This window comes from Phalacrocorax carbo, chromosome 24 (assembly GCF_963921805.1).
Source record: "Phalacrocorax carbo chromosome 24, bPhaCar2.1, whole genome shotgun sequence".
Classification (NCBI taxonomy): domain Eukaryota; kingdom Metazoa; phylum Chordata; class Aves; order Suliformes; family Phalacrocoracidae; genus Phalacrocorax; species Phalacrocorax carbo.
This window is the reverse complement of record NC_087536.1, coordinates 2,662,433-2,689,456: the sequence shown is the minus strand read 5'-3', so window position 1 is coordinate 2,689,456 and position 27,024 is coordinate 2,662,433. Positions and strand designations below refer to the sequence as shown.

Here is a 27,024-nt window from a genome sequence, read left to right as displayed (position 1 = left end):
GCGCCCCAGGATTCGCCCTAGGCTCTCAGCGCACCAGCAGGCAGGGATGGAGCCCCAGCCGCGCCCGCTGCCTTTGGCGTTGGCAAAGGCCGAGCCTGCTGGCGAAGCCGCTACTCACAGGAGTCGTTCCCCGTTGCGGCCATCGCTCCTCTCGGGAACAGAGGGGAAGGCTCCGGATGGCAAAGGACGTCGGGAGGCGCTCCAGAGAGAGAGCAGCGCCGAGCCTGCCGCCTGATTGCAAAGAAATAACCGCAGCTCACCAAAAGGATTTAAAAAAGCGCCACACGAAACCCACAGAACGGTATCTGCCCTCAAATCTCTTTCGGTGGTGCTCGGAACTGCGGCAGAGCTGCAGGCTGACGCCTTTCCCAGCGCTGTCCCAGGGCCCCAGTCCACAGCACCGTCAAAGGCCCTTGGGAAAGGCTCCAATGCACGGCACCTTCTCTGAAGAGGACCTGTGGCCAGCGTTAGCAACACAGCCCGCCGCCTCTCTAGCCCACGCTTTCCCACCTTGCGTGCAGGAGCGACCGGCTTTGGGCTGCTACTTGAGCAGCTCCCGCTGCCGTGCTCCTCCTCTGCCAGCCTTCCTACCGCAGCACTCAGGGTGGGCTTCTCGTCCTTCTAGGCTGAGCCCAACGCCTCACGCTGCACTGCCACCCCCCCACCCCCTACTTGCCCCTCCTAGGATACGGCAAAGAAAGAACAACTGCCAAACAGCAGCGCTACCCATAGCCCACGTGTGGCCAGCCTACAAAGGTGCGATGGCTCAGCCCAGGGCTGGCAAGGTACAGACCAGCCTCTCCTTTCATCCCACAGCGACCTACTCTGCCATCTGCCCTGCAAGTCACGTCACGGTTACCTTTGAGAGAGGAGGGAAGCTGGGCAGAAGTGGGCAGGAAACGAGGAATGCTTGGAAAAAAGGAGCCGCGCGAGCAGCAAAGGCAGGAGCCGAGTTGTCCCGAAGGCCAGCTCAGCCCAACTGGCCTTCGCTGGCCCGCTCCTCAGGATCACAGGCCCTGGCCGGGTGAGCTCACAAGCGCCGGGCGGGTGCCGCATCACCGCCCCTTTGTGACACGGGGACGCACGGGGACGCGCTGCGGCCAGCAGCCGCCACAGCCCGGGCACCTTCTGTAGCCAGCAGCTGGCAGCCCCCGGGCTTCCCCACGCGCTGCTGCCCAAGCGCCGTCTGTCCGCCGGCAGAGCTCCCACCTCTTCGCCGAGCCACACAGCCAGACGGACGAAGCGCTGGCCAGGCCTGGAAGCGCTCCTGCTCGCACCTTTGCCTGCCACCTGCGCTCGCTGAGGCTTTCCTTTCTGCTCTGCCCAGCTACAGGACTGTGTCCGTGACACTGGTGTAGCAAAGCACCCGGGCTCTCGCAGGTTCTTTTCCAAGCAGTTTGATCTGCCCCCCACCAGCTACAGCCACAGCCTGACTCTGAACGAGAGCTACCAAAGAAACGCCCTCAGCAACTGCGCTGCATTGACCTTGGCTGCCTCTCTCACCCTCCAGCTCCCCAAAACATTGGTGGGCAGCGCCTTAGCACCTGGATTCACCCCTTGACCTGCTCGGAGCCCGGGGAGCATTGCTTCCAGCGCACGCTGGGGCCCTGCCACAGCAGCACTAGCAGGCTCCAGAGCCCTTTCCCTGGCACCAGCCAGCAGCCAAGCGCCGCATTCAATGCTCACGCCACAAGCTCACCGAGCAGGACAAAGGCAGCTTTGCTTCCAAGCCTCCTCTAGCACCGCTCCTCCAGCTGGCAGCCATCCCACACTCCTAGGTGCAGAGGGACCTCACTGCTGAGCTCAGGGCAGGGTCAGGGCTCCGGAGCTGGCAGCGCCCAGTGCCACCCAGGAAAGCAGGGCACCCTGGCAGCTGGAGGTTGAGCAGGGTGTGCCCGCTCCTCACTCACACGCTTCAGCCACAGCTCGTGTGCTGGGGCAGCACGGCATTCGCTACCCTTCACAAAGAGCCACGGCAGGCGGGCTGGCTTGGCTGAACGTGGCTGAAGAGCGCCTGTGCCCCGAGGGGCGCCTTTTGCCGAAGGCATCTTGGGCATAAGATGGCCGGGCCAGAGTTCTTTCTTCTTTGACTTTCTATAGCATTCTTCCTCTGAAGGTGCCGGGGTGGGGGCGGGCGGGGCAGAAGAAAGGAAGAAACACCATTCCTTGCTGTCAGGACTAAAGGCTCCAAGGAAGCGGAGCAGAAGCAGGTGCCGGAGCTCGGCCTCGGGATGGCAGCAGGACCCCCTGGCCGAATCGCCAGCTCCTCTCGGGCTGGTGACACCTGCCAACTTGCTGACGAGGCGCTCTGCCCCATCACCCAGAGCTAACGTTAGGTGAGGAAGGGGCGAAGCAGGACCAGAGCCACTACTGACCCCCGGGAGACACCGCTACGTCCTGGCCTTGCGCTGGGCTTGCTGCCACCGAGCGGCACCCTCTGGGCCCGGCCGTTCAGCCCCTTTCAGTCCCGCTCGCTGTCGGCTCATCCAGCCCACTTCCATTCGAGTGGCTCCAACGCCGTGTTTAGAAAGAAGAGACTGCAAGATGGGCGCACGCAAGCACACAGCTTTCAAAATCCCACGCCACAAACCTCCCACGCTGGCTATTTCCGCCAATTGCCCCAAAGCCTCCAGAGAAGAAAACACCCCGTAAGCTCACGCCTGCAAGGCCAACGACTGTTTTTAATTCCGGATTTGGCTTTGCTGCCCGTTGCCTCCCAGCGAGCGCTGTTTTTTGCAAGGCGATCCCAAAAGCTGAACGCAGGCTAGAGCTCTTCCTCGAGGGACCTGTGGGCAGGCGTGCCAGCCGGCAGAGCCGTCCAGCTCTCTGGAAGCTCTCTTTGAGTCCTTCCTGGCCAGAGGCAGATCTGCGAGGAGAGACAGGGTGGGCTGCCGGCACCCTTTGTGCAGCTTGGTCCCTGCTGGGGGCGGTCTGGCTGCTTCCTGGATTATTCTTCCTCCTCTTCGGCATTGCGGGAGTCAGATGCTGCGCTCCTCCCGCATCCAGGGTCACAATCTGCCCCCGCCACCGCTGCAGCGCCCCGAGTGCCTGTCCCACCTGCATCTCTCGACTGCTGAGACCCTCCTCCTCCTGCCCCTCTCCCTCTCCCTGCCCCTGCTAAGGGCTCCTAGTCCATGGTGACCACAAACAGGCTGTGGGGATCATAGGCGTGCCGTGGGGATCTGCTCCCCACTCCGCGCTCCGCTGAGTTTGCTCCCAAGCAGCCCTGGCTGCGGGAGCCCCCTTGGAGCCGGCGTTGGAGGGCCTCGGGAGCTGCATCGCCTCTTGGGGCTCGGGCACAATGCGGAGGACTTGTTCTCTACCTCTTCCTCTTGCGTGCTGAGTGGCGGCGCCCCGTGTGCTCCACAGGGGGGCTGTGGATATCATTGCCCCGCTGACAGCATCTTCTCTGCTCCCTCTGCTTTGGCAGGCTCTGCTCCTGAGCAGCACTGGCTGCAGGAGCTGACTGGCAGCTGCTCTTGGAGGGCCCTGGAGCTGCGCCGTGCCTGGGAGCGCAGTCAACACTCGCAGGGCTAGTTCTCTTCCTCCTCCCTGCTGAGTGCTCGTAGTCCGTGGGGTCCACGACCCAGCTGCGGAGATCCCTGCCCCACTGCGGCGATCTGCTCCGGGGCCTCTCCCTGCCACCCTTCCTCTGGGAAGAAGGGCTCGCTCCACGCTCCTCCTCCTCGCTGCCCTCCTGCATGGTGTGCAGCAGACGGCCCGAGGGCGGAGAGCAGACCAGGCAGTCAGCTTTCCTTCTGGACACCAGCCTTGTCAAGCTGCAGAAGAAGCGATGCCAGCAGAAGCCCACGCAGGAGGCAATGCTGAGCCTGCCTGGCCAGATGGGGCCCAGCCAGCCTGCAGATGCCTCCCGTGCACCTGCCCAGGTGGGCTGGCTGCTGCTGGCTCTTGCGGAGGAGCCGCTGTCCCCTGGAGAGTCCTCCATGCCCGCTGCCACGTCCTGCAAGGAGAACTGGGATAGGGTCCTGCCCTTCCCTCCTCAAGGGAGCAGAGCCGCGGGAAGCCCCAGACGGTGCCTGAGGGGACAGCTAAGGGCCTTCCAGAGCCTCTCCTGGAGGGCTGCAGAGGCGGAAGGGCCAAAGGCGCACCAATGGGACGGATCTAGGGGGGGTGCTTTGAGAGGGAGCAGCGTCGCAACTGTCAACAGCGGTGCCGCGTGCCAGGGAAAAGAGAGCGATGCCAAGATGCCAGAAAGAAGCCCACTGCCCACGTGCTGCCCTCAGCCACCTCCCCGGGGTTACCTTGGTCTGTCGAGGCTCACCCTCTGCTCCCACAGAACCCACTTGCTTCCTGCTGGACCCCCACAGGCTGAGGAAGGAAGGGGCATACGATGGTGCCGGTGAGGAAGCAGCCATTTCGCCAGCTTTCCGATCAGAGCACCTGGAGAATAAAAACAAAGAGAGGCATCTCTGTTTAGGGCTCTTCTTGCAGCCTCCTCTCGGCTTCAGTCCTTTTGTGGGAGCGGTTTCTACGACAGAGGGAAGATGCAACCAGGGCCACAAATGGCATTCTGGCAAGTTCAGCTGGGGTCTTCCCCAATCCCCCTGTCGGAGCAAGGCCTCGTCTTTATAACCCCTATGGCCTCCATTTCATAGAATCGTAGAATCATCAGGCAGTTTGGACTGGAAGGGACCTGAAAGATCACCTCGTTCCACCTCCCCTGCCCTGGCCACAGACACCTTCCACCAGACCACGTTGCTCAAAGCCCCGTCCAGCCTGGCCTCCAACACCTCCCGGGAGAGGGCACCTACAGCTTCCCTGGGCAACCTGTGCCAGGGCCTCGCCACCCTCACCCTCAAGGATTTCTTCCTAACAGAGAGCTAACCAAAACCTACCCTCCCTCGCTTTCAAACCGGTGCCCCTCTTCCTACCACCACACTCCCTGATAAAGAGTCCCTCCCCACCTCGCCTGTAGGCCCCCTTTAAGTACTCTTCCCTACGTCAGCCAGCTTCACAGAGCGGGCAAGCAGCACTTTGCACCAGGGCAGCAGCCTAAAGCCCGCTAGGGAAAGATAACCACTGACGTGGGGTAGCTCAGCTCTGACAGCGCTGAATGGGGCGGCCTGTACTCGCTCTCCTGTCAGAGAAACGCTCGGGGGGATGAGAAGAAAATCAGCACAAACCAGGAGAGGAAACCGATTCTAAACAGGTTTTAGTACCGCTTGTTATTTATTACCTGATGTAAAACAGCAGATACGCTTGCTGCCTGAGCACGGTGTCGATGCCACAACGATCCACAGACTCATCGTCCATCTTATACCACGCTCCGCTGCTGGCCTGCAAAGAAAGGCGTCGGTATCTGGAGATGAACGGCACGGTGCCTCCACCAACCCAGGCAGAGAACTGCAGAACCAAGAGAAAGCCAAAACCAACCCAGCCCGGCCCCTAAGGAGACCTTCTCGCCAAGACCCTCGGCTGCCAGTAACACTGCCGTGAAAGCGTGTCTTCGGCAGGGTAGATTTTGCCCTGCCTTGCTAGGCAGGACGTCCCTCTTTACCTTTGTGTAGCAGAAATAGTGTCCGTGATAACAGCTGGGACCGCGGTGCACCACGACAGCATATAAGGAGTAGAGGAGGGGCTCCCCAGCCACGTGAGACGTGTACGGGCGAAGGTCCAAGTACTCGGGGTACTCCACAACCTACGGAGAGAGCAAGAGGGCTCAGAAGCCATCCTGAAATACTACGTGAACTAGCCTTCCAAGACTAAGGGCTAGAGGCGTAGAAAGACATCTCTGGGGCTGACGGCAACTCGGCGCTCCCTAAAGCTACGGGGCGTGGTTTGGGTGGCAGGAAACTGTTCTCGGCCAAAGCAGCTCTGCCGGAGCAGGGCACGCGCTTCTCCTCCCACGGGAACTCTCCTCTCCTGGCAAGGGACCGCAAAGACCTCAACGCCAACAGCCGGCGAAAGGCCCCGCTGCTTTGGGAAACCCCCTGCGCCAGGAAGAGGAGGTTGCGCTCCAGCTGCGTACACACCTTGCTGATCTTCCCGCCGGTGAAATCGTCAAACCTTTTCAGGCACACCGTGAGAACCATGGGCGCGCGATGGATTGTAAACCTCTTGGAGGCGGCGACCATCCTCTCACACCTTGGAAGCAAGCACAGAGGCGAGGGCTGAAACGCACCCTGCGACGCAGCCTTTCTTCCCCCCGGAAGGCCAGACAACCCTTCCCGGCTCACACATCCTTGCGCTATTTTAAAACTATTCAGCACTGTAAGGCCACGCTAAAGCCAGCCGCGTCGTCTCCTTGTGCGTTCAGCCTACACGAAACGACGGCTTATGCTCGGCGACACGCAGCACCTTCACGCAGGATCTAGTACGATTAGGACGTTAGCGTTCATCTTACTGGCTACACCGATAGCAGTTTTCGCCCTCCAGCCGCTCAGGTCGGACAAAGCCCTCCAGAGCACCGGTGACAGAAGAGGCTGCCTGGAGGAGTGAGAAAGGAGAGCACTGAGCTGCGGGAAACACCCTCACCCAAACACCTCCTAGGAGTTTACGCAAAAACCTAGCTAGACGACGCTGAGGAGACCCGCCCTCAGCCTGCAAGCAGCGTCCGGAAGGAGACGGGACGAGCCTTTGGGGCTGAACATCGCCCTCCTTCCCAAGGGATTCCCAAGGCTACCGAGAGCCACCTCTCTGTGGCGCTGCACAGTTCAGCTACCGAGGGTGTGCAGGGTCACCACCAAGGAAAACAATACCACCCGCCAGGCCAGGAGCCAGACGGCTGCTGAGGGAGGGCAAAGGGAAGAAGGCTGAGAGGACGTCCAGGGTGCAGAGAGGACAATTCCCACTCGCCCGGCTTCAAGCCAGCACCCACAGGCAGACCGCTGCCACGGCCTCCCCAGAGGGACTCGGGCCATTCCGCTTCCCGCCCACCACCAAGCTCTCTTCGGGTCACAGGAGGCGTTGTTAAGCCAACCGCGTTGATTCTGGAAAGCTACAGGGGCCTTGGGATGCCCCGAAGCACAAGCGACAAGCCCTCTTACTTTCACGTCCAAAGGAACGTCCAGGAAGGCCTCGTAGGAACTGGAAACTGCCTTGCAGCTCAAGCACGTGACTGGAAGGCAAACCGAAACGCTCAGCGATAGGGGAGGTCGACCGTGCCCGTTCATGCTCCTCCTACCTACTGCGCCAGTCAGACGTACAGCTGTTTATCACAGGCAGCAGGCAGAAGGGCACAGCCAGTCCCAAGGGGAACAACAGGTGGGGAGCAGTACCTCTGGATCTCAGAGAGCCCCCAAAGATTTGATGGACGACGGTAGTCGATTGGGAAGAGGTGTCCAAGCTGGAAAGAAACGGTAAGGGGCAGAGAGTCACCTCCTCCAGGAGTTTTACTTGGCCTGAAAACCCTGGGCGTAGGTTCTCCTTGATGGGAGCACCTCAAGGAGTCCAAAGGGCTCGGGAGCATTGGAAAGGCAATTTGCTTGTGCTTACTCGCTGCTTCCGCTCAGGCAAGCGCTCTGCATGGCATCGACAGCAAGGCGGAGGAACTCGTGGGCGTCTTCCTGCACGCCCAGCTGGAAATGTTCTCCTATGCCTAAGAAAGAGGAAGTTAGTCCTTCTCTCCTCCGCGAACAGACGGAGACATGGCAAAGCACCTGAAACGACTTACATGTCAGAACGCTGACGACACCCCAGGGCTCGATGGCACTGCCTGAGGAACGCAAGACGCTGTTCACGTGCGCTTCCATCCTGCACATCACGCAGACGCCTTGCTGACGACCTGAAGAGGGAGGTGGGAGGGAAGCAAGCTTCTCCGCTTAGCAAAATAGCCATAGCAACGGGAAACCTCACGCAGACCTTGGAGTCCCAGGAGCGGCCTCCACCCCTCCCAAGGCCCCCACGTCCCAACAAGCCCAGGACATTCGAGTGCGCAGAAGACACTCTTCAGAAGGACGCTTCGCTGACAGAGCCTGTCTGTGCCACAGGCAAAGAGGGTTTAACTTGCAGGAGCTGGGACCAAGACGCGGGGCTACAAAGAGGCGCCTTTCTGAAGGGGAAAGAGACACCTGGACAGGACAAGCGGCTTCTGGGCTTGAGTGGTCAAAGACGACCAACTCGGCGGGTTGAGAAAGGAGGGCGGCTTTGCTCCTAAGCTGAATTCCAGGTGCTGGGAACCCTTGGCAAGTGCCCAACGAACGAGGAGCTGTTCATCAAAGTACTCACATGACTGGCTGTGCTCCCGAGAGAGCAGGTAGTTGGCCAGAGGGGGTGTGTAGGTCAGGCACTGCAGGATGGAGTTGAGGAAGCACGTATTGCCCAGGTTGTGGAGTCCCGCTCTGGCTCCCTGTCGGCGCTGCCAGGCCAGGCAAATCTTCTCCGGGGGAAAGAGGACCCTTTGTGGAGGAGCCATTCCCTCGACAAGGACTGCAGGGAAATGACATTGGGGAAGAGGTGAGAAGGCAGCCCTGCTGCTGTCAGACCTTTCTGCCAGCAAGGACACCTTTCAGTGTCTTGTGCCTAGCGGCAGAGGAGTGACACAAGGTGCTTTCCTGTCTCTAATGGAGAACACCTGGGTAAGCCTGGCTGCTAGCAGGAAAGCGCCCCAGGATTCGCCCTAGGCTCTCAGCGCACCAGCAGGCAGGGATGGAGCCCCAGCCGCGCCCGCTGCCTTTGGCGTTGGCAAAGGCCGAGCCTGCTGGCGAAGCCGCTACTCACAGGAGTCGTTCCCCGTTGCGGCCATCGCTCCTCTCGGGAACAGAGGGGAAGGCTCCGGATGGCAAAGGACGTCGGGAGGCGCTCCAGAGAGAGAGCAGCGCCGAGCCTGCCGCCTGATTGCAAAGAAATAACCGCAGCTCACCAAAAGGATTTAAAAAAGCGCCACACGAAACCCACAGAACGGTATCTGCCCTCAAATCTCTTTCGGTGGTGCTCGGAACTGCGGCAGAGCTGCAGGCTGACGCCTTTCCCAGCGCTGTCCCAGGGCCCCAGTCCACAGCACCGTCAAAGGCCCTTGGGAAAGGCTCCAATGCACGGCACCTTCTCTGAAGAGGACCTGTGGCCAGCGTTAGCAACACAGCCCGCCGCCTCTCTAGCCCACGCTTTCCCACCTTGCGTGCAGGAGCGACCGGCTTTGGGCTGCTACTTGAGCAGCTCCCGCTGCCGTGCTCCTCCTCTGCCAGCCTTCCTACCGCAGCACTCAGGGTGGGCTTCTCGTCCTTCTAGGCTGAGCCCAACGCCTCACGCTGCACTGCCACCCCCCCACCCCCTACTTGCCCCTCCTAGGATACGGCAAAGAAAGAACAACTGCCAAACAGCAGCGCTACCCATAGCCCACGTGTGGCCAGCCTACAAAGGTGCGATGGCTCAGCCCAGGGCTGGCAAGGTACAGACCAGCCTCTACTTTCATCCCACAGCGACCTACTCTGCCATCTGCCCTGCAAGTCACGTCACGGTTACCTTTGAGAGAGGAGGGAAGCTGGGCAGAAGTGGGCAGGAAACGAGGAATGCTTGGAAAAAAGGAGCCGCGCGAGCAGCAAAGGCAGGAGCCGAGTTGTCCCGAAGGCCAGCTCAGCCCAACTGGCCTTCGCTGGCCCGCTCCTCAGGATCACAGGCCCTGGCCGGGTGAGCTCACAAGCGCCGGGCGGGTGCCGCATCACCGCCCCTTTGTGACACGGGGACGCACGGGGACGCGCTGCGGCCAGCAGCCGCCACAGCCCGGGCACCTTCTGTAGCCAGCAGCTGGCAGCCCCCGGGCTTCCCCACGCGCTGCTGCCCAAGCGCCGTCTGTCCGCCGGCAGAGCTCCCACCTCTTCGCCGAGCCACACAGCCAGACGGACGAAGCGCTGGCCAGGCCTGGAAGCGCTCCTGCTCGCACCTTTGCCTGCCACCTGCGCTCGCTGAGGCTTTCCTTTCTGCTCTGCCCAGCTACAGGACTGTGTCCGTGACACTGGTGTAGCAAAGCACCCGGGCTCTCGCAGGTTCTTTTCCAAGCAGTTTGATCTGCCCCCCACCAGCTACAGCCACAGCCTGACTCTGAACGAGAGCTACCAAAGAAACGCCCTCAGCAACTGCGCTGCATTGACCTTGGCTGCCTCTCTCACCCTCCAGCTCCCCAAAACATTGGTGGGCAGCGCCTTAGCACCTGGATTCACCCCTTGACCTGCTCGGAGCCCGGGGAGCATTGCTTCCAGCGCACGCTGGGGCCCTGCCACAGCAGCACTAGCAGGCTCCAGAGCCCTTTCCCTGGCACCAGCCAGCAGCCAAGCGCCGCATTCAATGCTCACGCCACAAGCTCACCGAGCAGGACAAAGGCAGCTTTGCTTCCAAGCCTCCTCTAGCACCGCTCCTCCAGCTGGCAGCCATCCCACACTCCTAGGTGCAGAGGGACCTCACTGCTGAGCTCAGGGCAGGGTCAGGGCTCCGGAGCTGGCAGCGCCCAGTGCCACCCAGGAAAGCAGGGCACCCTGGCAGCTGGAGGTTGAGCAGGGTGTGCCCGCTCCTCACTCACACGCTTCAGCCACAGCTCGTGTGCTGGGGCAGCACGGCATTCGCTACCCTTCACAAAGAGCCACGGCAGGCGGGCTGGCTTGGCTGAACGTGGCTGAAGAGCGCCTGTGCCCCGAGGGGCGCCTTTTGCCGAAGGCATCTTGGGCATAAGATGGCCGGGCCAGAGTTCTTTCTTCTTTGACTTTCTATAGCATTCTTCCTCTGAAGGTGCCGGGGTGGGGGCGGGCGGGGCAGAAGAAAGGAAGAAACACCATTCCTTGCTGTCAGGACTAAAGGCTCCAAGGAAGCTGAGCAGAAGCAGGTGCCGGAGCTCGGCCTCGGGATGGCAGCAGGACCCCCTGGCCGAATCGCCAGCTCCTCTCGGGCTGGTGACACCTGCCAACTTGCTGACGAGGCGCTCTGCCCCATCACCCAGAGCTAACGTTAGGTGAGGAAGGGGCGAAGCAGGACCAGAGCCACTACTGACCCCCGGGAGACACCGCTACGTCCTGGCCTTGCGCTGGGCTTGCTGCCACCGAGCGGCACCCTCTGGGCCCGGCCGTTCAGCCCCTTTCAGTCCCGCTCGCTGTCGGCTCATCCAGCCCACTTCCATTCGAGTGGCTCCAACGCCGTGTTTAGAAAGAAGAGACTGCAAGATGGGCGCACGCAAGCACACAGCTTTCAAAATCCCACGCCACAAACCTCCCACGCTGGCTATTTCCGCCAATTGCCCCAAAGCCTCCAGAGAAGAAAACACCCCGTAAGCTCACGCCTGCAAGGCCAACGACTGTTTTTAATTCCGGATTTGGCTTTGCTGCCCGTTGCCTCCCAGCGAGCGCTGTTTTTTGCAAGGCGATCCCAAAAGCTGAACGCAGGCTAGAGCTCTTCCTCGAGGGACCTGTGGGCAGGCGTGCCAGCCGGCAGAGCCGTCCAGCTCTCTGGAAGCTCTCTTTGAGTCCTTCCTGGCCAGAGGCAGATCTGCGAGGAGAGACAGGGTGGGCTGCCGGCACCCTTTGTGCAGCTTGGTCCCTGCTGGGGGCGGTCTGGCTGCTTCCTGGATTATTCTTCCTCCTCTTCGGCATTGCGGGAGTCAGATGCTGCGCTCCTCCCGCATCCAGGGTCACAATCTGCCCCCGCCACCGCTGCAGCGCCCCGAGTGCCTGTCCCACCTGCATCTCTCGACTGCTGAGACCCTCCTCCTCCTGCCCCTCTCCCTCTCCCTGCCCCTGCTAAGGGCTCCTAGTCCATGGTGACCACAAACAGGCTGTGGGGATCATAGGCGTGCCGTGGGGATCTGCTCCCCACTCCGCGCTCCGCTGAGTTTGCTCCCAAGCAGCCCTGGCTGCGGGAGCCCCCTTGGAGCCGGCGTTGGAGGGCCTCGGGAGCTGCATCGCCTCTTGGGGCTCGGGCACAATGCGGAGGACTTGTTCTCTACCTCTTCCTCTTGCGTGCTGAGTGGCGGCGCCCCGTGTGCTCCACAGGGGGGCTGTGGATATCATTGCCCCGCTGACAGCATCTTCTCTGCTCCCTCTGCTTTGGCAGGCTCTGCTCCTGAGCAGCACTGGCTGCAGGAGCTGACTGGCAGCTGCTCTTGGAGGGCCCTGGAGCTGCGCCGTGCCTGGGAGCGCAGTCAACACTCGCAGGGCTAGTTCTCTTCCTCCTCCCTGCTGAGTGCTCGTAGTCCGTGGGGTCCACGACCCAGCTGCGGAGATCCCTGCCCCACTGCGGCGATCTGCTCCGGGGCCTCTCCCTGCCACCCTTCCTCTGGGAAGAAGGGCTCGCTCCACGCTCCTCCTCCTCGCTGCCCTCCTGCATGGTGTGCAGCAGACGGCCCGAGGGCGGAGAGCAGACCAGGCAGTCAGCTTTCCTTCTGGACACCAGCCTTGTCAAGCTGCAGAAGAAGCGATGCCAGCAGAAGCCCACGCAGGAGGCAATGCTGAGCCTGCCTGGCCAGATGGGGCCCAGCCAGCCTGCAGATGCCTCCCGTGCACCTGCCCAGGTGGGCTGGCTGCTGCTGGCTCTTGCGGAGGAGCCGCTGTCCCCTGGAGAGTCCTCCATGCCCGCTGCCACGTCCTGCAAGGAGAACTGGGATAGGGTCCTGCCCTTCCCTCCTCAAGGGAGCAGAGCCGCGGGAAGCCCCAGACGGTGCCTGAGGGGACAGCTAAGGGCCTTCCAGAGCCTCTCCTGGAGGGCTGCAGAGGCGGAAGGGCCAAAGGCGCACCAATGGGACGGATCTAGGGGGGGTGCTTTGAGAGGGAGCAGCGTCGCAACTGTCAACAGCGGTGCCGCGTGCCAGGGAAAAGAGAGCGATGCCAAGATGCCAGAAAGAAGCCCACTGCCCACGTGCTGCCCTCAGCCACCTCCCCGGGGTTACCTTGGTCTGTCGAGGCTCACCCTCTGCTCCCACAGAACCCACTTGCTTCCTGCTGGACCCCCACAGGCTGAGGAAGGAAGGGGCATACGATGGTGCCGGTGAGGAAGCAGCCATTTCGCCAGCTTTCCGATCAGAGCACCTGGAGAATAAAAACAAAGAGAGGCATCTCTGTTTAGGGCTCTTCTTGCAGCCTCCTCTCGGCTTCAGTCCTTTTGTGGGAGCGGTTTCTACGACAGAGGGAAGATGCAACCAGGGCCACAAATGGCATTCTGGCAAGTTCAGCTGGGGTCTTCCCCAATCCCCCTGTCGGAGCAAGGCCTCGTCTTTATAACCCCTATGGCCTCCATTTCATAGAATCGTAGAATCATCAGGCAGTTTGGACTGGAAGGGACCTGAAAGATCACCTCGTTCCACCTCCCCTGCCCTGGCCACAGACACCTTCCACCAGACCACGTTGCTCAAAGCCCCGTCCAGCCTGGCCTCCAACACCTCCCGGGAGAGGGCACCTACAGCTTCCCTGGGCAACCTGTGCCAGGGCCTCGCCACCCTCACCCTCAAGGATTTCTTCCTAACAGAGAGCTAACCAAAACCTACCCTCCCTCGCTTTCAAACCGGTGCCCCTCTTCCTACCACCACACTCCCTGATAAAGAGTCCCTCCCCACCTCGCCTGTAGGCCCCCTTTAAGTACTCTTCCCTACGTCAGCCAGCTTCACAGAGCGGGCAAGCAGCACTTTGCACCAGGGCAGCAGCCTAAAGCCCGCTAGGGAAAGATAACCACTGACGTGGGGTAGCTCAGCTCTGACAGCGCTGAATGGGGCGGCCTGTACTCGCTCTCCTGTGAGAGAAACGCTCGGGGGGATGAGAAGAAAATCAGCACAAACCAGGAGAGGAAACCGATTCTAAACAGGTTTTAGTACCGCTTGTTATTTATTACCTGATGTAAAACAGCAGATACGCTTGCTGCCTGAGCACGGTGTCGATGCCACAACGATCCACAGACTCATCGTCCATCTTATACCACGCTCCGCTGCTGGCCTGCAAAGAAAGGCGTCGGTATCTGGAGATGAACGGCACGGTGCCTCCACCAACCCAGGCAGAGAACTGCAGAACCAAGAGAAAGCCAAAACCAACCCAGCCCGGCCCCTAAGGAGACCTTCTCGCCAAGACCCTCGGCTGCCAGTAACACTGCCGTGAAAGCGTGTCTTCGGCAGGGTAGATTTTGCCCTGCCTTGCTAGGCAGGACGTCCCTCTTTACCTTTGTGTAGCAGAAATAGTGTCCGTGATAACAGCTGGGACCGCGGTGCACCACGACAGCATATAAGGAGTAGAGGAGGGGCTCCCCAGCCACGTGAGACGTGTACGGGCGAAGGTCCAAGTACTCGGGGTACTCCACAACCTACGGAGAGAGCAAGAGGGCTCAGAAGCCATCCTGAAATACTACGTGAACTAGCCTTCCAAGACTAAGGGCTAGAGGCGTAGAAAGACATCTCTGGGGCTGACGGCAACTCGGCGCTCCCTAAAGCTACGGGGCGTGGTTTGGGTGGCAGGAAACTGTTCTCGGCCAAAGCAGCTCTGCCGGAGCAGGGCACGCGCTTCTCCTCCCACGGGAACTCTCCTCTCCTGGCAAGGGAACGCAAAGACCTCAACGCCAACAGCCGGCGAAAGGCCCCGCTGCTTTGGGAAACCCCCTGCGCCAGGAAGAGGAGGTTGCGCTCCAGCTGCGTACACACCTTGCTGATCTTCCCGCCGGTGAAATCGTCAAACCTTTTCAGGCACACCGTGAGAACCATGGGCGCGCGATGGATTGTAAACCTCTTGGAGGCGGCGACCATCCTCTCACACCTTGGAAGCAAGCACAGAGGCGAGGGCTGAAACGCACCCTGCGACGCAGCCTTTCTTCCCCCCGGAAGGCCAGACAACCCTTCCCGGCTCACACATCCTTGCGCTATTTTAAAACTATTCAGCACTGTAAGGCCACGCTAAAGCCAGCCGCGTCGTCTCCTTGTGCGTTAAGCCTACACGAAACGACGGCTTATGCTCGGCGACACGCAGCACCTTCACGCAGGATCTAGTACGATTAGGACGTTAGCGTTCATCTTACTGGCTACACCGATAGCAGTTTTCGCCCTCCAGCCGCTCAGGTCGGACAAAGCCCTCCAGAGCACCGGTGACAGAAGAGGCTGCCTGGAGGAGTGAGAAAGGAGAGCACTGAGCTGCGGGAAACACCCTCACCCAAACACCTCCTAGGAGTTTACGCAAAAACCTAGCTAGATGACGCTGAGGAGACCCGCCCTCAGCCTGCAAGCAGCGTCCGGAAGGAGACGGGACGAGCCTTTGGGGCTGAACATCGCCCTCCTTCCCAAGGGATTCCCAAGGCTACCGAGAGCCACCTCTCTGTGGCGCTGCACAGTTCAGCTACCGAGGGTGTGCAGGGTCACCACCAAGGAAAACAATACCACCCGCCAGGCCAGGAGCCAGACGGCTGCTGAGGGAGGGCAAAGGGAAGAAGGCTGAGAGGACGTCCAGGGTGCAGAGAGGACAATTCCCACTCGCCCGCCTTCAAGCCAGCACCCACAGGCAGACCGCTGCCACGGCCTCCCCAGAGGGACTCGGGCCATTCCGCTTCCCGCCCACCACCAAGCTCTCTTCGGGTCACAGGAGGCGTTTTTAAGCCAACCGCGTTGCTTCTGGAAAGCTACAGGGGCCTTGGGATGCCCCGAAGCACAAGCGACAAGCCCTCTTACTTTCACGTCCAAAGGAACGTCCAGGAAGGCCTCGTAGGAACTGGAAACTGCCTTGCAGCTCAAGCACGTGACTGGAAGGCAAACCGAAACGCTCAGCGATAGGGGAGGTCGACCGTGCCCATTCATGCTCCTCCTACCTACTGCGCCAGTCAGACGTACAGCTGTTTATCACAGGCAGCAGGCAGAAGGGCACAGCCAGTCCCAAGGGGAACAACAGGTGGGGAGCAGTACCTCTGGATCTCAGAGAGCCCCCAAAGATTTGATGGACGACGGTAGTCGATTGGGAAGAGGTGTCCAAGCTGGAAAGGAACGGTAAGGGGCAGAGAGTCACCTCCTCCAGGAGTTTTACTTGGCCTGAAAACCCTGGGCGCAGGTTCTCCTTGATGGGAGCACCTCAAGGAGTCCAAAGGGCTCGGGAGCATTGGAAAGGCAATTTGCTTGTGCTTACTCGCTGCTTCCGCTCAGGCAAGCGCTCTGCATGGCATCGACAGCAAGGCGGAGGAACTCGTGGGCGTCTTCCTGCACGCCCAGCTGGAAATGTTCTCCTATGCCTAAGAAAGAGGAAGTTAGTCCTTCTCTCCTCCGCGAACAGACGGAGACATGGCAAAGCACCTGAAACGACTTACATGTCAGAACGCTGACGACACCCCAGGGCTCGATGGCACTGCCTGAGGAACGCAAGACGCTGTTCACGTGCGCTTCCATCCTGCACATCACGCAGACGCCTTGCTGACGACCTGAAGAGGGAGGTGGGAGGGAAGCAAGCTTCTCCGCTTAGCAAAATAGCCATAGCAACGGGAAACCTCACGCAGGCCTTGGAGTCCCAGGAGCGGCCTCCACCCCTCCCAAGGCCCCCACGTCCCAACAAGCCCAGGACATTCGAGTGCGCAGAAGACACTCTTCAGAAGGACGCTGCTTCGCTGACAGAGCCTGTCTATGCCACAGGCAAAGAGGGTTTAACTTGCAGGAGCTGGGACCAAGACGCGGGGCTACAAAGAGGCGCCTTTCTGAAGGGGAAAGAGACACCTGGACAGGACAAGCGGCTTCTGGGCTTGAGTGGTCAAAGACGACCAACTCGGCGGGTTGAGAAAGGAGGGCGGCTTTGCTCCTAAGCTGAATTCCAGGTGCTGGGAACCCTTGGCAAGTGCCCAAGGAACGAGGAGCTGTTCATCAAAGTACTCACATGACTGGCTGTGCTCCCGAGAGAGCAGGTAGTTGGCCAGAGGGGGTGTGTAGGTCAGGCACTGCAGGATGGAGTTGAGGAAGCACGTATTGCCCAGGTTGTGGAGTCCCGCTCCAGCTCCCTGTCGGTGCTGCCAGGCCAGGCAAATCTTCTCCGGGGGAAAGAGGACCCTTTGTGGAGGAGCCATTCCCTCGACAAGGACTGCAGGGAAACGACATTGGGGAAGAGGTGAGAAGGCAGCCCTGCTGCTGTCAGACCTTTCTGCCAGCAAGGACACCTTTCAGTGTCTTGTGCCTAGCGGCAGAGGAGTGACACAAGGTGCTTTCCTGTCTCTAATGGAGAACACCTGGGTAAGCCTGGCTGCTAGCAGGAAAGCGCCCCAGGATTCGCCCTAGGCTCTCAGCGCACCAGCAGGCAGGGATGGAGCCCCAGCCGCACCCGTTGCCTTTGGCGTTGGCAAAGGCCGAGCCTGCTGGCGAAGCCGCTACTCACAGGAGTCGTTCCCCGTTGCGGCCATCGCTCCTCTCGGGAACAGAGGGGAAGGCTCCGGATGGCAAAGGACGTCGGGAGGCGCTCCAGAGAGAGAGCAGCGCCGAGCCTGCCGCCTGATTGCAAAGAAATAACCACAGCTCACCAAAAGGATTTAAAAAAGCGCCACACGAAACCCACAGAACGGTATCTGCCCTCAAATCTCTTTCGGTGGTGCTCGGAACTGCGGCAGAGCTGCAGGCTGACGCCTTTCCCAGCGCTGTCCCAGGGCCCCAGTCCACAGCACCGTCAAAGGCCCTTGGGAAAGGCTCCAATGCACGGCACCTTCTCTGAAGAGGACCTGCTGCTGGCCTGTGGCCAGCGTTAGCAACACAGCCCGCCGCCTCTCTAGCCCACGCTTTCCCACCTTGCGTGCAGGAGCGACCGGCTTTGGGCTGCTACTTGAGCAGCTCCCGCTGCCGTGCTCCTCCTCTGCCAGCCTTCCTACCGCAGCACTCAGGGTGGGCTTCTCGTCCTTCTAGGCTGAGCCCAACGCCTCACGCTGCACTGCCACCCCCCCACCCCCTACTTGCCCCTCCTAGGATACGGCAAAGAAAGAACAACTGCCAAACAGCAGCGCTACCCATAGCCCACGTGTGGCCAGCCTACAAAGGTGCGATGGCTCAGCCTAGGGCTGGCAAGGTACAGACCAGCCTCTCCTTTCATCCCACAGCGACCTACTCTGCCATCTGCCCTGCAAGTCACGTCACGGTTACCTTTGAGAGAGGAGGGAAGCTGGGCAGAAGTGGGCAGGAAACGAGGAATGCTTGGAAAAAAGGAGCCGCGCGAGCAGCAAAGGCAGGAGCCGAGTTGTCCCGAAGGCCAGCTCAGCCCAACTGGCCTTCGCTGGCCCGCTCCTCAGGATCACAGGCCCTGGCCGGGTGAGCTCACAAGCGCCGGGCGGGTGCCGCATCACCGCCCCTTTGTGACACGGGGACGCACGGGGACGCGCTGCGGCCAGCAGCCGCCACAGCCCGGGCACCTCCTGTAGCCAGCAGCTGGCAGCCCCCGGGCTTCCCCACGCGCTGCTGCCCAAGCGCCGTCTGTCCGCCGGCAGAGCTCCCACCTCTTTGCCGAGCCACACAGCCAGACGGACGAAGCGCTGGCCAGGCCTGGAAGCGCTCCTGCTCGCACCTTTGCCTGCCACCTGCGCTCGCTGAGGCTTTCCTTTCTGCTCTGCCCAGCTACAGGACTGTGTCCGTGACACTGGTGTAGCAAAGCACCCGGTCTCTCGCAGCTTCTTTTCCAAGGAGTTTGATCTGCCCCCCACCAGCTACAGCCACAGCCTGACTCTGAACGAGAGCTACCAAAGAAACGCCCTCAGCAACTGCGCTGCATTGACCTTGGCTGCCTCTCTCACCCTCCAGCTCCCCAAAACATTGGTGGGCAGCGCCTTAGCACCTGGATTCACCCCTTGACCTGCTCGGAGCCCGGGGAGCATTGCTTCCAGCGCACGCTGGGGCCCTGCCACAGCAGCACTAGCAGGGCCCAGAGCCCTTTCCCTGGCACCAGCCAGCAGCCAAGCGCCGCATTCAATGCTCACGCCACAAGCTCACCGAGCAGGACAAAGGCAGCTTTGCTTCCAAGCCTCCTCTAGCACCGCTCCTCCAGCTGGCAGCCATCCCACACTCCTAGGTGCAGAGGGACCTCACTGCTGAGCTCAGGGCAGGGTCAGGGCTCCGGAGCTGGCAGCGCCCAGTGCCACCCAGGAAAGCAGGGCACCCTGGCAGCTGGAGGCTGAGCAGGGTGTGCCCGCTCCTCACTCACACGCTTCAGCCACAGCTCGTGTGCTGGGGCAGCACGGCATTCGTTACCCTTCACAAAGAGCCACGGCAGGCGGGCTGGCTTGGCTGAACGTGGCTGAAGAGCGCCTGTGCCCCGAGGGGCGCCTTTTGCCGAAGGCATCTTGGGCATAAGGTGGCCGGGCCAGAGTTCTTTCTTCTTTGACTTTCTATAGCATTCTTCCTCTGAAGGTGCCGGGGTGGGGGCGGGCGGGGCAGAAGAAAGGAAGAAACACCATTCCTTGCTGTCAGGACTAAAGGCTCCAAGGAAGCTGAGCAGAAGCAGGTGCCGGAGCTCGGCCTCGGGATGGCAGCAGGACCCCCTGGCCGAATCGCCAGCTCCTCTCGGGCTGGTGACACCTGCCAACTTGCTGAGGAGGCGCTCTGCCCCATCACCCAGAGCTAACGTTAGGTGAGGAAGGGGCGAAGCAGGACCAGAGCCACTACTGACCCCCGGGAGACACCGCTACGTCCTGGCCTTGCGCTGGGCTTGCTGCCACCGAGCGGCACCCTCTGGGCCCGGCCGTTCAGCCCCTTTCAGTCCCGCTCGCTGTCGGCTCATCCAGCCCACTTCCATTCGAGTGGCTCCAACGCCGTGTTTAGAAAGAAGAGACTGCAAGACGGGCGCACGCAAGCACACAGCTTTCAAAATCCCACGCCACAAACCTCCCACGCTGGCTATTTCCGCCAATTGCCCCAAAGCCTCCAGAGAAGAAAACACCCCGTAAGCTCACGCCTGCAAGGCCAACGACTGTTTTTAATGCCGGATTTGGCTTTGCTGCCCGTTGCCTCCCAGCGAGCGCTGTTTTTTGCAAGGCGATCCCAAAAGCTGAACGCAGGCTAGAGCTCTTCCTCGAGGGACCTGTGGGCAGGCGTGCCAGCCGGCAGAGCCGTCCAGCTCTCTGGAAGCTCTCTTTGAGTCCTTCCTGGCCAGAGGCAGATCTGGGAGGAGAGACAGGGTGGGCTGCCGGCGCCCTTTGTGCAGCTTGGTCCCTGCTGGGGGCGGTCTGGCTGCTTCCTGGATTATTCTTCCTCCTCTTCGGCATTGCGGGAGTCAGATGCTGCGCTCCTCCCGCATCCAGGGTCACAATCTGCCCCCGCCACCGCTGCAGCGCCCCGAGTGCCTGTCCCACCTGCATCTCTCGACTGCTGAGACCCTCCTCCTCCTGCCCCTCTCCCTCTCCCTGCCCCTGCTAAGGGCTCCTAGTCCATGGTGACCACAAACAGGCTGTGGGGATCATAGCCGTGCCGTGGGGATCTGCTCCCCACTCCGCGCTCCGCTGAGTTTGCTCCCAAGCAGCCCTGGCTGCGGGAGCCCCCTTGGAGCCGGCGTTGGAGGGCCTCGGGAGCTGCATCGCCTCTTGGGGCTCGGGCACAACGCGGAGGACTTGTTCTCTCCCTCTTCCTCTTGCGTGCTGAGCGGCGGTGCCCCGTGTGCTCCACAGGGGGGCTGTGGATATCATTGCCCTGCTGACAGCATCTTCTCTGCTCCCTCTGCTTTGGCAGGCTTTGCTCCTGAGCAGCGCTGGCTGCGGGAGCTGACTGGCAGCTGGTCTTGGAGGGCCCTGGAGCTGCGCCGTGCCTGGGAGCGCAGTCAACACTCGCAGGGCTAGTTCTCTTCCTCCTCCCTGCTGAGTGCTCGTAGTCCGTGGGGTCCACGACCCAGCTGCGGAGATCCCTGCCCCACTGCGGCGATCTGCTCCGGGGCCTCTCCCTGCCACCCTTCCTCTGGGAAGAAGGGCTCGCTCCACGCTCCTCCTCCTTGCTGCCCTCCTGCATGGTGTGCAGCAGACGGCCCGAGGGCGGAGAGCAGACCAGGCAGTCAGCTTTCCTTCTGGACACCAGCCTTGTCAAGCTGCAGAAGAAGCGATGCCAGCAGAAGCCCACGCAGGAGGCAATGCTGAGCCTGCCTGGCCAGATGGGGCCCAGCCAGCCTGCAGATGCCTCCCGTGCACCTGCCCAGGTGGGCTGGCTGGTGCTGGCTCTTGCGGAGGAGCCGCTGTCCCCTGGAGAGTCCTCCATGCCCGCTGCCACGTCCTGCAAGGAGAGCTGGGATAGGGTCCTGCCCTTCCCTCCTCAAGGGAGCAGAGCCGCGGGAAGCCCCAGAAGGTGCCTGAGGGGACAGCTAAGGGCCTTCCAGAGCCTCTCCTGGAGGGCTGCAGAGGCGGAAGGGCCAAAGGCGCACCAATGGGACAGATCTAGGGGGGTGCTTTGAGAGGGAGCAGCGTCGCAACTGTCAACAGCGGTGCCGCGTGCCAGGGAAAAGAGAGCGATGCCAAGATGCCAGAAAGAAGCCCACTGCCCACGTGCTGCCCTCAGCCACCTCCCCGGGGTTACCTTGGTCTGTCGAGGCTCACCCTCTGCTCCCACAGAACCCACTTGCTTCCTGCTGGACCCCCACAGGCTGGGGAAGGAAGGGGCATACGATGGTGCCGGTGAGGAAGCAGCCATTTCGCCAGCTTTCCGATCAGAGCACCTGGAGAATAAAAACAAAGAGAGGCATCTCTCTTTAGGGCTCTTCTTGCAGCCTCCTCTCGGCTTCAGTCCTTTTGTGGGAGCGGTTTCTACGACAGAGGGAAGATGCAACCAGGGCCACAAATGGCATTCTGGCAAGTTCAGCTGGGGTCTTCCCCAATCCCCCTGTCGGAGCAAGGCCTCGTCTTTATAACCCCTATGGCCTCCATTTCATAGAATCGTAGAATCATCAGGCAGTTTGGACTGGAAGGGACCTGAAAGATCACCTCGTTCCACCTCCCCTGCCCTGGCCACAGACACCTTCCACCAGACCACGTTGCTCAAAGCCCCGTCCAGCCTGGCCTCCAACACCTCCCGGGAGAGGGCACCTACAGCTTCCCTGGGCAACCTGTGCCAGGGCCTCGCCACCCTCACCCTCAAGGATTTCTTCCTAACAGAGAGCTAACCAAAACCTACCCTCCCTCGCTTTCAAACCGGTCCCCCTCTTCCTACCACCACACTCCCTGATAAAGAGTCCCTCCCCACCTCGCCTGTAGGCCCCCTTTAAGTACTCTTCCCTACGTCAGCCAGCTTCACAGAGCAGGCAAGCAGCACTTTGCACCAGGGCAGCAGCCTAAAGCCCACTAGGGAAAGATAACCACTGACGTGGGGTAGCTCAGCTCTGACAGCGCTGAATGGGGCGGCCTGTACTCGCTCTCCTGTCAGAGAAACGCTCGGGGGGATGAGAAGAAAATCAGCACAAACCAGGAGAGGAAACCGATTCTAAACAGGTTTTAGTACCGCTTGTTATTTATTACCTGATGTAAAACAGCAGATACGCTTGCTGCCTGAGCACGGTGTCGATGCCACAACGATCCACAGACTCATCGTCCATCTTATACCACGCTCCGCTGCTGGCCTGCAAAGAAAGGCGTCGATGTCTGGAGATGAACGGCACGGTGCCTCCACCAACCCAGGCAGAGAACTGCAGAACCAAGAGAAAGCCAAAACCAACCCAGCCCAGCCCCTAAGGAGACCTTCTCGCCAAGACCCTCGGCTGCCAGTAACACTGCCGTGAAAGCGTGTCTTCGGCAGGGTAGATTTTGCCCTGCCTTGCTAGGCAGGACGTCCCTCTTTACCTTTGTGTAGCAGAAATAGTGTCCGTGATAACAGCTGGGACCGCGGTGCACCACGACAGCATATAAGGAGTAGAGGAGGGGCTCCCCAGCTGCGTGAGACATGTACGGGCGAAGGTCCAAGTACTCGGGGTACTCCACAACCTACGGAGAGAGCAAGAGGGCTCAGAAGCCATCCTGAAATACTACGTGAACTAGCCTTCCAAGACTAAGGGCTAGAGGCGTAGAAAGACATCTCTGGGGCTGACGGCAACTCGGCGCTCCCTAAAGCTACGGGGCGTGGTTTGGGTGGCAGGAAACTGTTCTCGGCCAAAGCAGCTCTGCCGGAGCAGGGCACACGCTTCTCCTCCCGTGGGAACTCTCCTCTCCTGGCAAGGGAACGCAAAGACCTCAACGCCAACAGCCGGCGAAAGGCCCCGCTGCTTTGGGAAACCCCCTGCGCCAGGAAGAGGAGGTTGCGCTCCAGCTGCGTACACACCTTGCTGATCTTCCCGCCGGTGAAATCGTCAAACCTTTTCAGGCACACCGTGAGAACCATGGGCGCGCGATGGATTGTAAACCTCTTGGAGGCGGCGACCATCCTCTCACACCTTGGAAGCAAGCACAGAGGCGAGGGCTGAAACGCACCCTGCGACGCAGCCTTTCTTCCCCCCGGAAGGCCAGACAACCCTTCCCGGCTCACACATCCTTGCGCTATTTTAAAACTATTCAGCACTGTAAGGCCACGCTAAAGCCAGCCGCGTCGTCTCCTTCTGCATTCAGCCTACACGAAACGACGGCTTATGCTCGGCGACACGCAGCACCTTCACGCAGGATCTAGTACGATTAGGACGTTAGCGTTCATCTTACTGGCTACACCGATAGCAGTTTTCGCCCTCCAGCCGCTCAGGTCGGACAAAGCCCTCCAGAGCACCGGTGACAGAAGAGGCTGCCTGGAGGAGTGAGAAAGGAGAGCACTGAGCTGCGGGAAACACCCTCACCCAAACACCTCCTAGGAGTTTACGCAAAAACCTAGCTAGACGACGCTGAGGAGACCCGCCCTCAGCCTGCAAGCAGCGTCCGGAAGGAGACGGGACGAGCCTTTGGGGCTGAACATTGCCCTCCTTCCCAAGGGATTCCCAAGGCTACCGAGAGCCACCTCTCTGTGGCGCTGCACAGTTCAGCTACCGAGGGTGTGCAGGGTCACCACCAAGGAAAACAATACCACCCGCCAGGCCAGGAGCCAGACGGCTGCTGAGGGAGGGCAAAGGGAAGAAGGCTGAGAGGACGTCCAGGGTGCAGAGAGGACAATTCCCACTCGCCCGGCTTCAAGCCAGCACCCACAGGCAGACCGCTGCCACGGCCTCCCCAGAGGGACTCGGGCCATTCCGCTTCCCGCCCACCACCAAGCTCTCTTCGGGTCACAGGAGGCGTTGTTAAGCCAACCGCGTTGATTCTGGAAAGCTACAGGGGCCTTGGGATGCCCCGAAGCACAAGCCACAAGCCCTCTTACTTTCACGTCCAAAGGAACGTCCAGGAAGGCCTCGTAGGAACTGGAAACTGCCTTGCAGCTCAAGCACGTGACTGGAAGGCAAACCGAAACGCTCAGCGATAGGGGAGGTCGACCGTGCCCGTTCATGCTCCTCCTACCTACTGCGCCAGTCAGGCGTACAGCTGTTTATCACAGGCAGCAGGCAGAAGGGCACAGCCAGTCCCGAGGGGAACAACAGGTGGGGAGCAGTACCTCTGGATCTCAGAGAGCCCCCAAAGATTTGATGGACGACGGTAGTCGATTGGGAAGAGGTGTCCAAGCTGGAAAGAAACGGTAAGGGGCAGAGAGTCACCTCCTCCAGGAGTTTTACTTGGCCTGAAAACCCTGGGCGCAGGTTCTCCTTGATGGGAGCACCTCAAGGAGTCCAAAGGGCTCGGGAGCATTGGAAAGGCAATTTGCTTGTGCTTACTCGCTGCTTCCGCTCAGGCAAGCGCTCTGCATGGCATCGACAGCAAGGCGGAGGAACTCGTGGGCGTCTTCCTGCACGCCCAGCTGGAAATGTTCTCCTATGCCTAAGAAAGAGGAAGTTAGTCCTTCTCTCCTCCGCGAACAGACGGAGACATGGCAAAGCACCTGAAACGACTTACATGTCAGAACGCTGACGACACCCCAGGGCTCGATGGCACTGCCTGAGGAACGCAAGACGCTGTTCACGTGCGCTTCCATCCTGCACATCACGCAGACGCCTTGCTGACGACCTGAAGAGGGAGGCGGGAGGGAAGCAAGCTTCTCCGCTTAGCAAAATAGCCATAGCAACGGGAAACCTCACGCAGGCCTTGGAGTCCCAGGAGCGGCCTCCACCCCTCCCAAGGCCCCCACGTCCCAACAAGCCCAGGACATTCGAGTGCGCAGAAGACACTCTTCAGAAGGACGCTGCTTCGCTGACAGAGCCTGTCTGTGCCACAGGCAAAGAGGGTTTAACTTGCAGGAGCTGGGACCAAGACGCGGGGCTACAAAGAGGCACCTTTCTGAAGGGGAAAGAGACACCTGGACAGGACAAGCGGCTTCTGGGCTTGAGTGGTCAAAGACGACCAACTCGGCGGGTTGAGAAAGGAGGGCGGCTTTGCTCCTAAGCTGAATTCCAGGTGCTGGGAACCCTTGGCAAGTGCCCAACGAACGAGGAGCTGTTCATCAAAGTACTCACACGACTGGCTGTGCTCCCGAGAGAGCAGGTAGTTGGCCAGAGGGGGTGTGTAGGTCAGGCACTGCAGGATGGAGTTGAGGAAGCACGTATTGCCCAGGTTGTGGAGTCCCGCTCCAGCTCCCTGTCGGTGCTGCCAGGCCAGGCAAATCTTCTCCGGGGGAAAGAGGACCCTTTGTGGAGGAGCCATTCCCTCGACAAGGACTGCAGGGAAACGACATTGGGGAAGAGGTGAGAAGGCAGCCCTGCTGCTGTCAGACCTTTCTGCCAGCAAGGACACCTTTCAGTGTCTTGTGCCTAGCGGCAGAGGAGTGACACAAGGTGCTTTCCTGTCTCTAATGGAGAACACCTGGGTAAGCCTGGCTGCTAGCAGGAAAGCGCCCCAGGATTCGCCCTAGGCTCTCAGCGCACCAGCAGGCAGGGATGGAGCCCCAGCCGCGCCCGTTGCCTTTGGCGTTGGCAAAGGCCGAGCCTGCTGGCGAAGCCGCTACTCACAGGAGTCGTTCCCCGTTGCGGCCATCGCTCCTCTCGGGAACAGAGGGGAAGGCTCCGGATGGCAAAGGACGTCGGTAGGCGCTCCAGAGAGAGAGCGGCGCCGAGCCTGCCGCCTGATTGCAAAGAAATAACCGCAGATCACCAAAAGGGTTTAAAAAAGCGCCACACGAAACCCACAGAACGGTATCTGCCCTCAAATCTCTTTCGGTGGTGCTCGGAACTGCGGCAGAGCTGCAGGCTGACGCCTTTCCCAGCGCTGTCCCAGGGCCCCAGTCCACAGCACCTTCAAAGGCCCTTGGGAAAGGCTCCAATGCACGGCACCTTCTCTGAAGAGGACCTGCTGCTGGCCTGTGGCCAGCGTTAGCAACACAGCCCGCCGCCTCTCTAGCCCACGCTTTCCCACCTTGCGTGCAGGAGCGACCGGCTTTGGGCTGCTACTTGAGCAGCTCCCGCTGCCGTGCTCCTCCTCTGCCAGCCTTCCTACCGCAGCACTCAGGGTGGGCTTCTCGTCCTTCTAGGCTGAGCCCAACGCCTCACGCTGCACTGCCACCCCCCCACCCCCTACTTGCCCCTCCTAGGATACGGCAAAGAAAGAACAACTGCCAAACAGCAGCGCTACCCATAGCCCACGTGTGGCCAGCCTACAAAGGTGCGATGGCTCAGCCCAGGGCTGGCAAGGTACAGACCAGCCTCTCCTTTCATCCCATAGCGACCTACTCTGCCATCTGCCCTGCAAGTCACGTCACGGTTACCTTTGAGAGAGGAGGGAAGCTGGGCAGAAGTGGGCAGGAAACGAGGAATGCTTGGAAAAAAGGAGCCGCGCGAGCAGCAAAGGCAGGAGCCGAGTTGTCCCGAAGGCCAGCTCAGCCCAACTGGCCTTCGCTGGCCCGCTCCTCAGGATCACAGGCCCTGGCCGGGTGAGCTCACAAGCGCCGGGCGGGTGCCGCATCACCGCCCCTTTGTGACACGGGGACGCACGGGGACGCGCTGCGGCCAGCAGCCGCCACAGCCCGGGCACCTCCTGTAGCCAGCAGCTGGCAGCCCCCGGGCTTCCCCACGCGCTGCTGCCCAAGCGCCGTCTGTCCGCCGGCAGAGCTCCCACCTCTTCGCCGAGCCACACAGCCAGACGGACGAAGCGCTGGCCAGGCCTGGAAGCGCTCCTGCTCGCACCTTTGCCTGCCACCTGCGCTCGCTGAGGCTTTCCTTT

At 60.8% G+C, this 27,024-nt stretch overlaps 1 protein-coding gene across 1 annotated transcript in view; it reads right to left on the bottom strand.

The window, feature by feature from the left end:
* Positions 1–27,024, bottom strand: part of LOC135317013 (germ cell-less protein-like 1) — an 86,439-nt gene that overhangs the window by 54,104 nt on the left and 5,311 nt on the right. Inside the window, exons 3-4 of the mRNA XM_064472526.1 lie at positions 14,131–14,220; positions 5,570–5,659 (exon numbers count right to left, since the gene is read on the bottom strand). Of these exons, the coding sequence (XP_064328596.1) occupies positions 5,570–5,659; positions 14,131–14,220 (180 nt within the window). The remainder of the gene's footprint in view (positions 1–5,569; positions 5,660–14,130; positions 14,221–27,024) is intronic.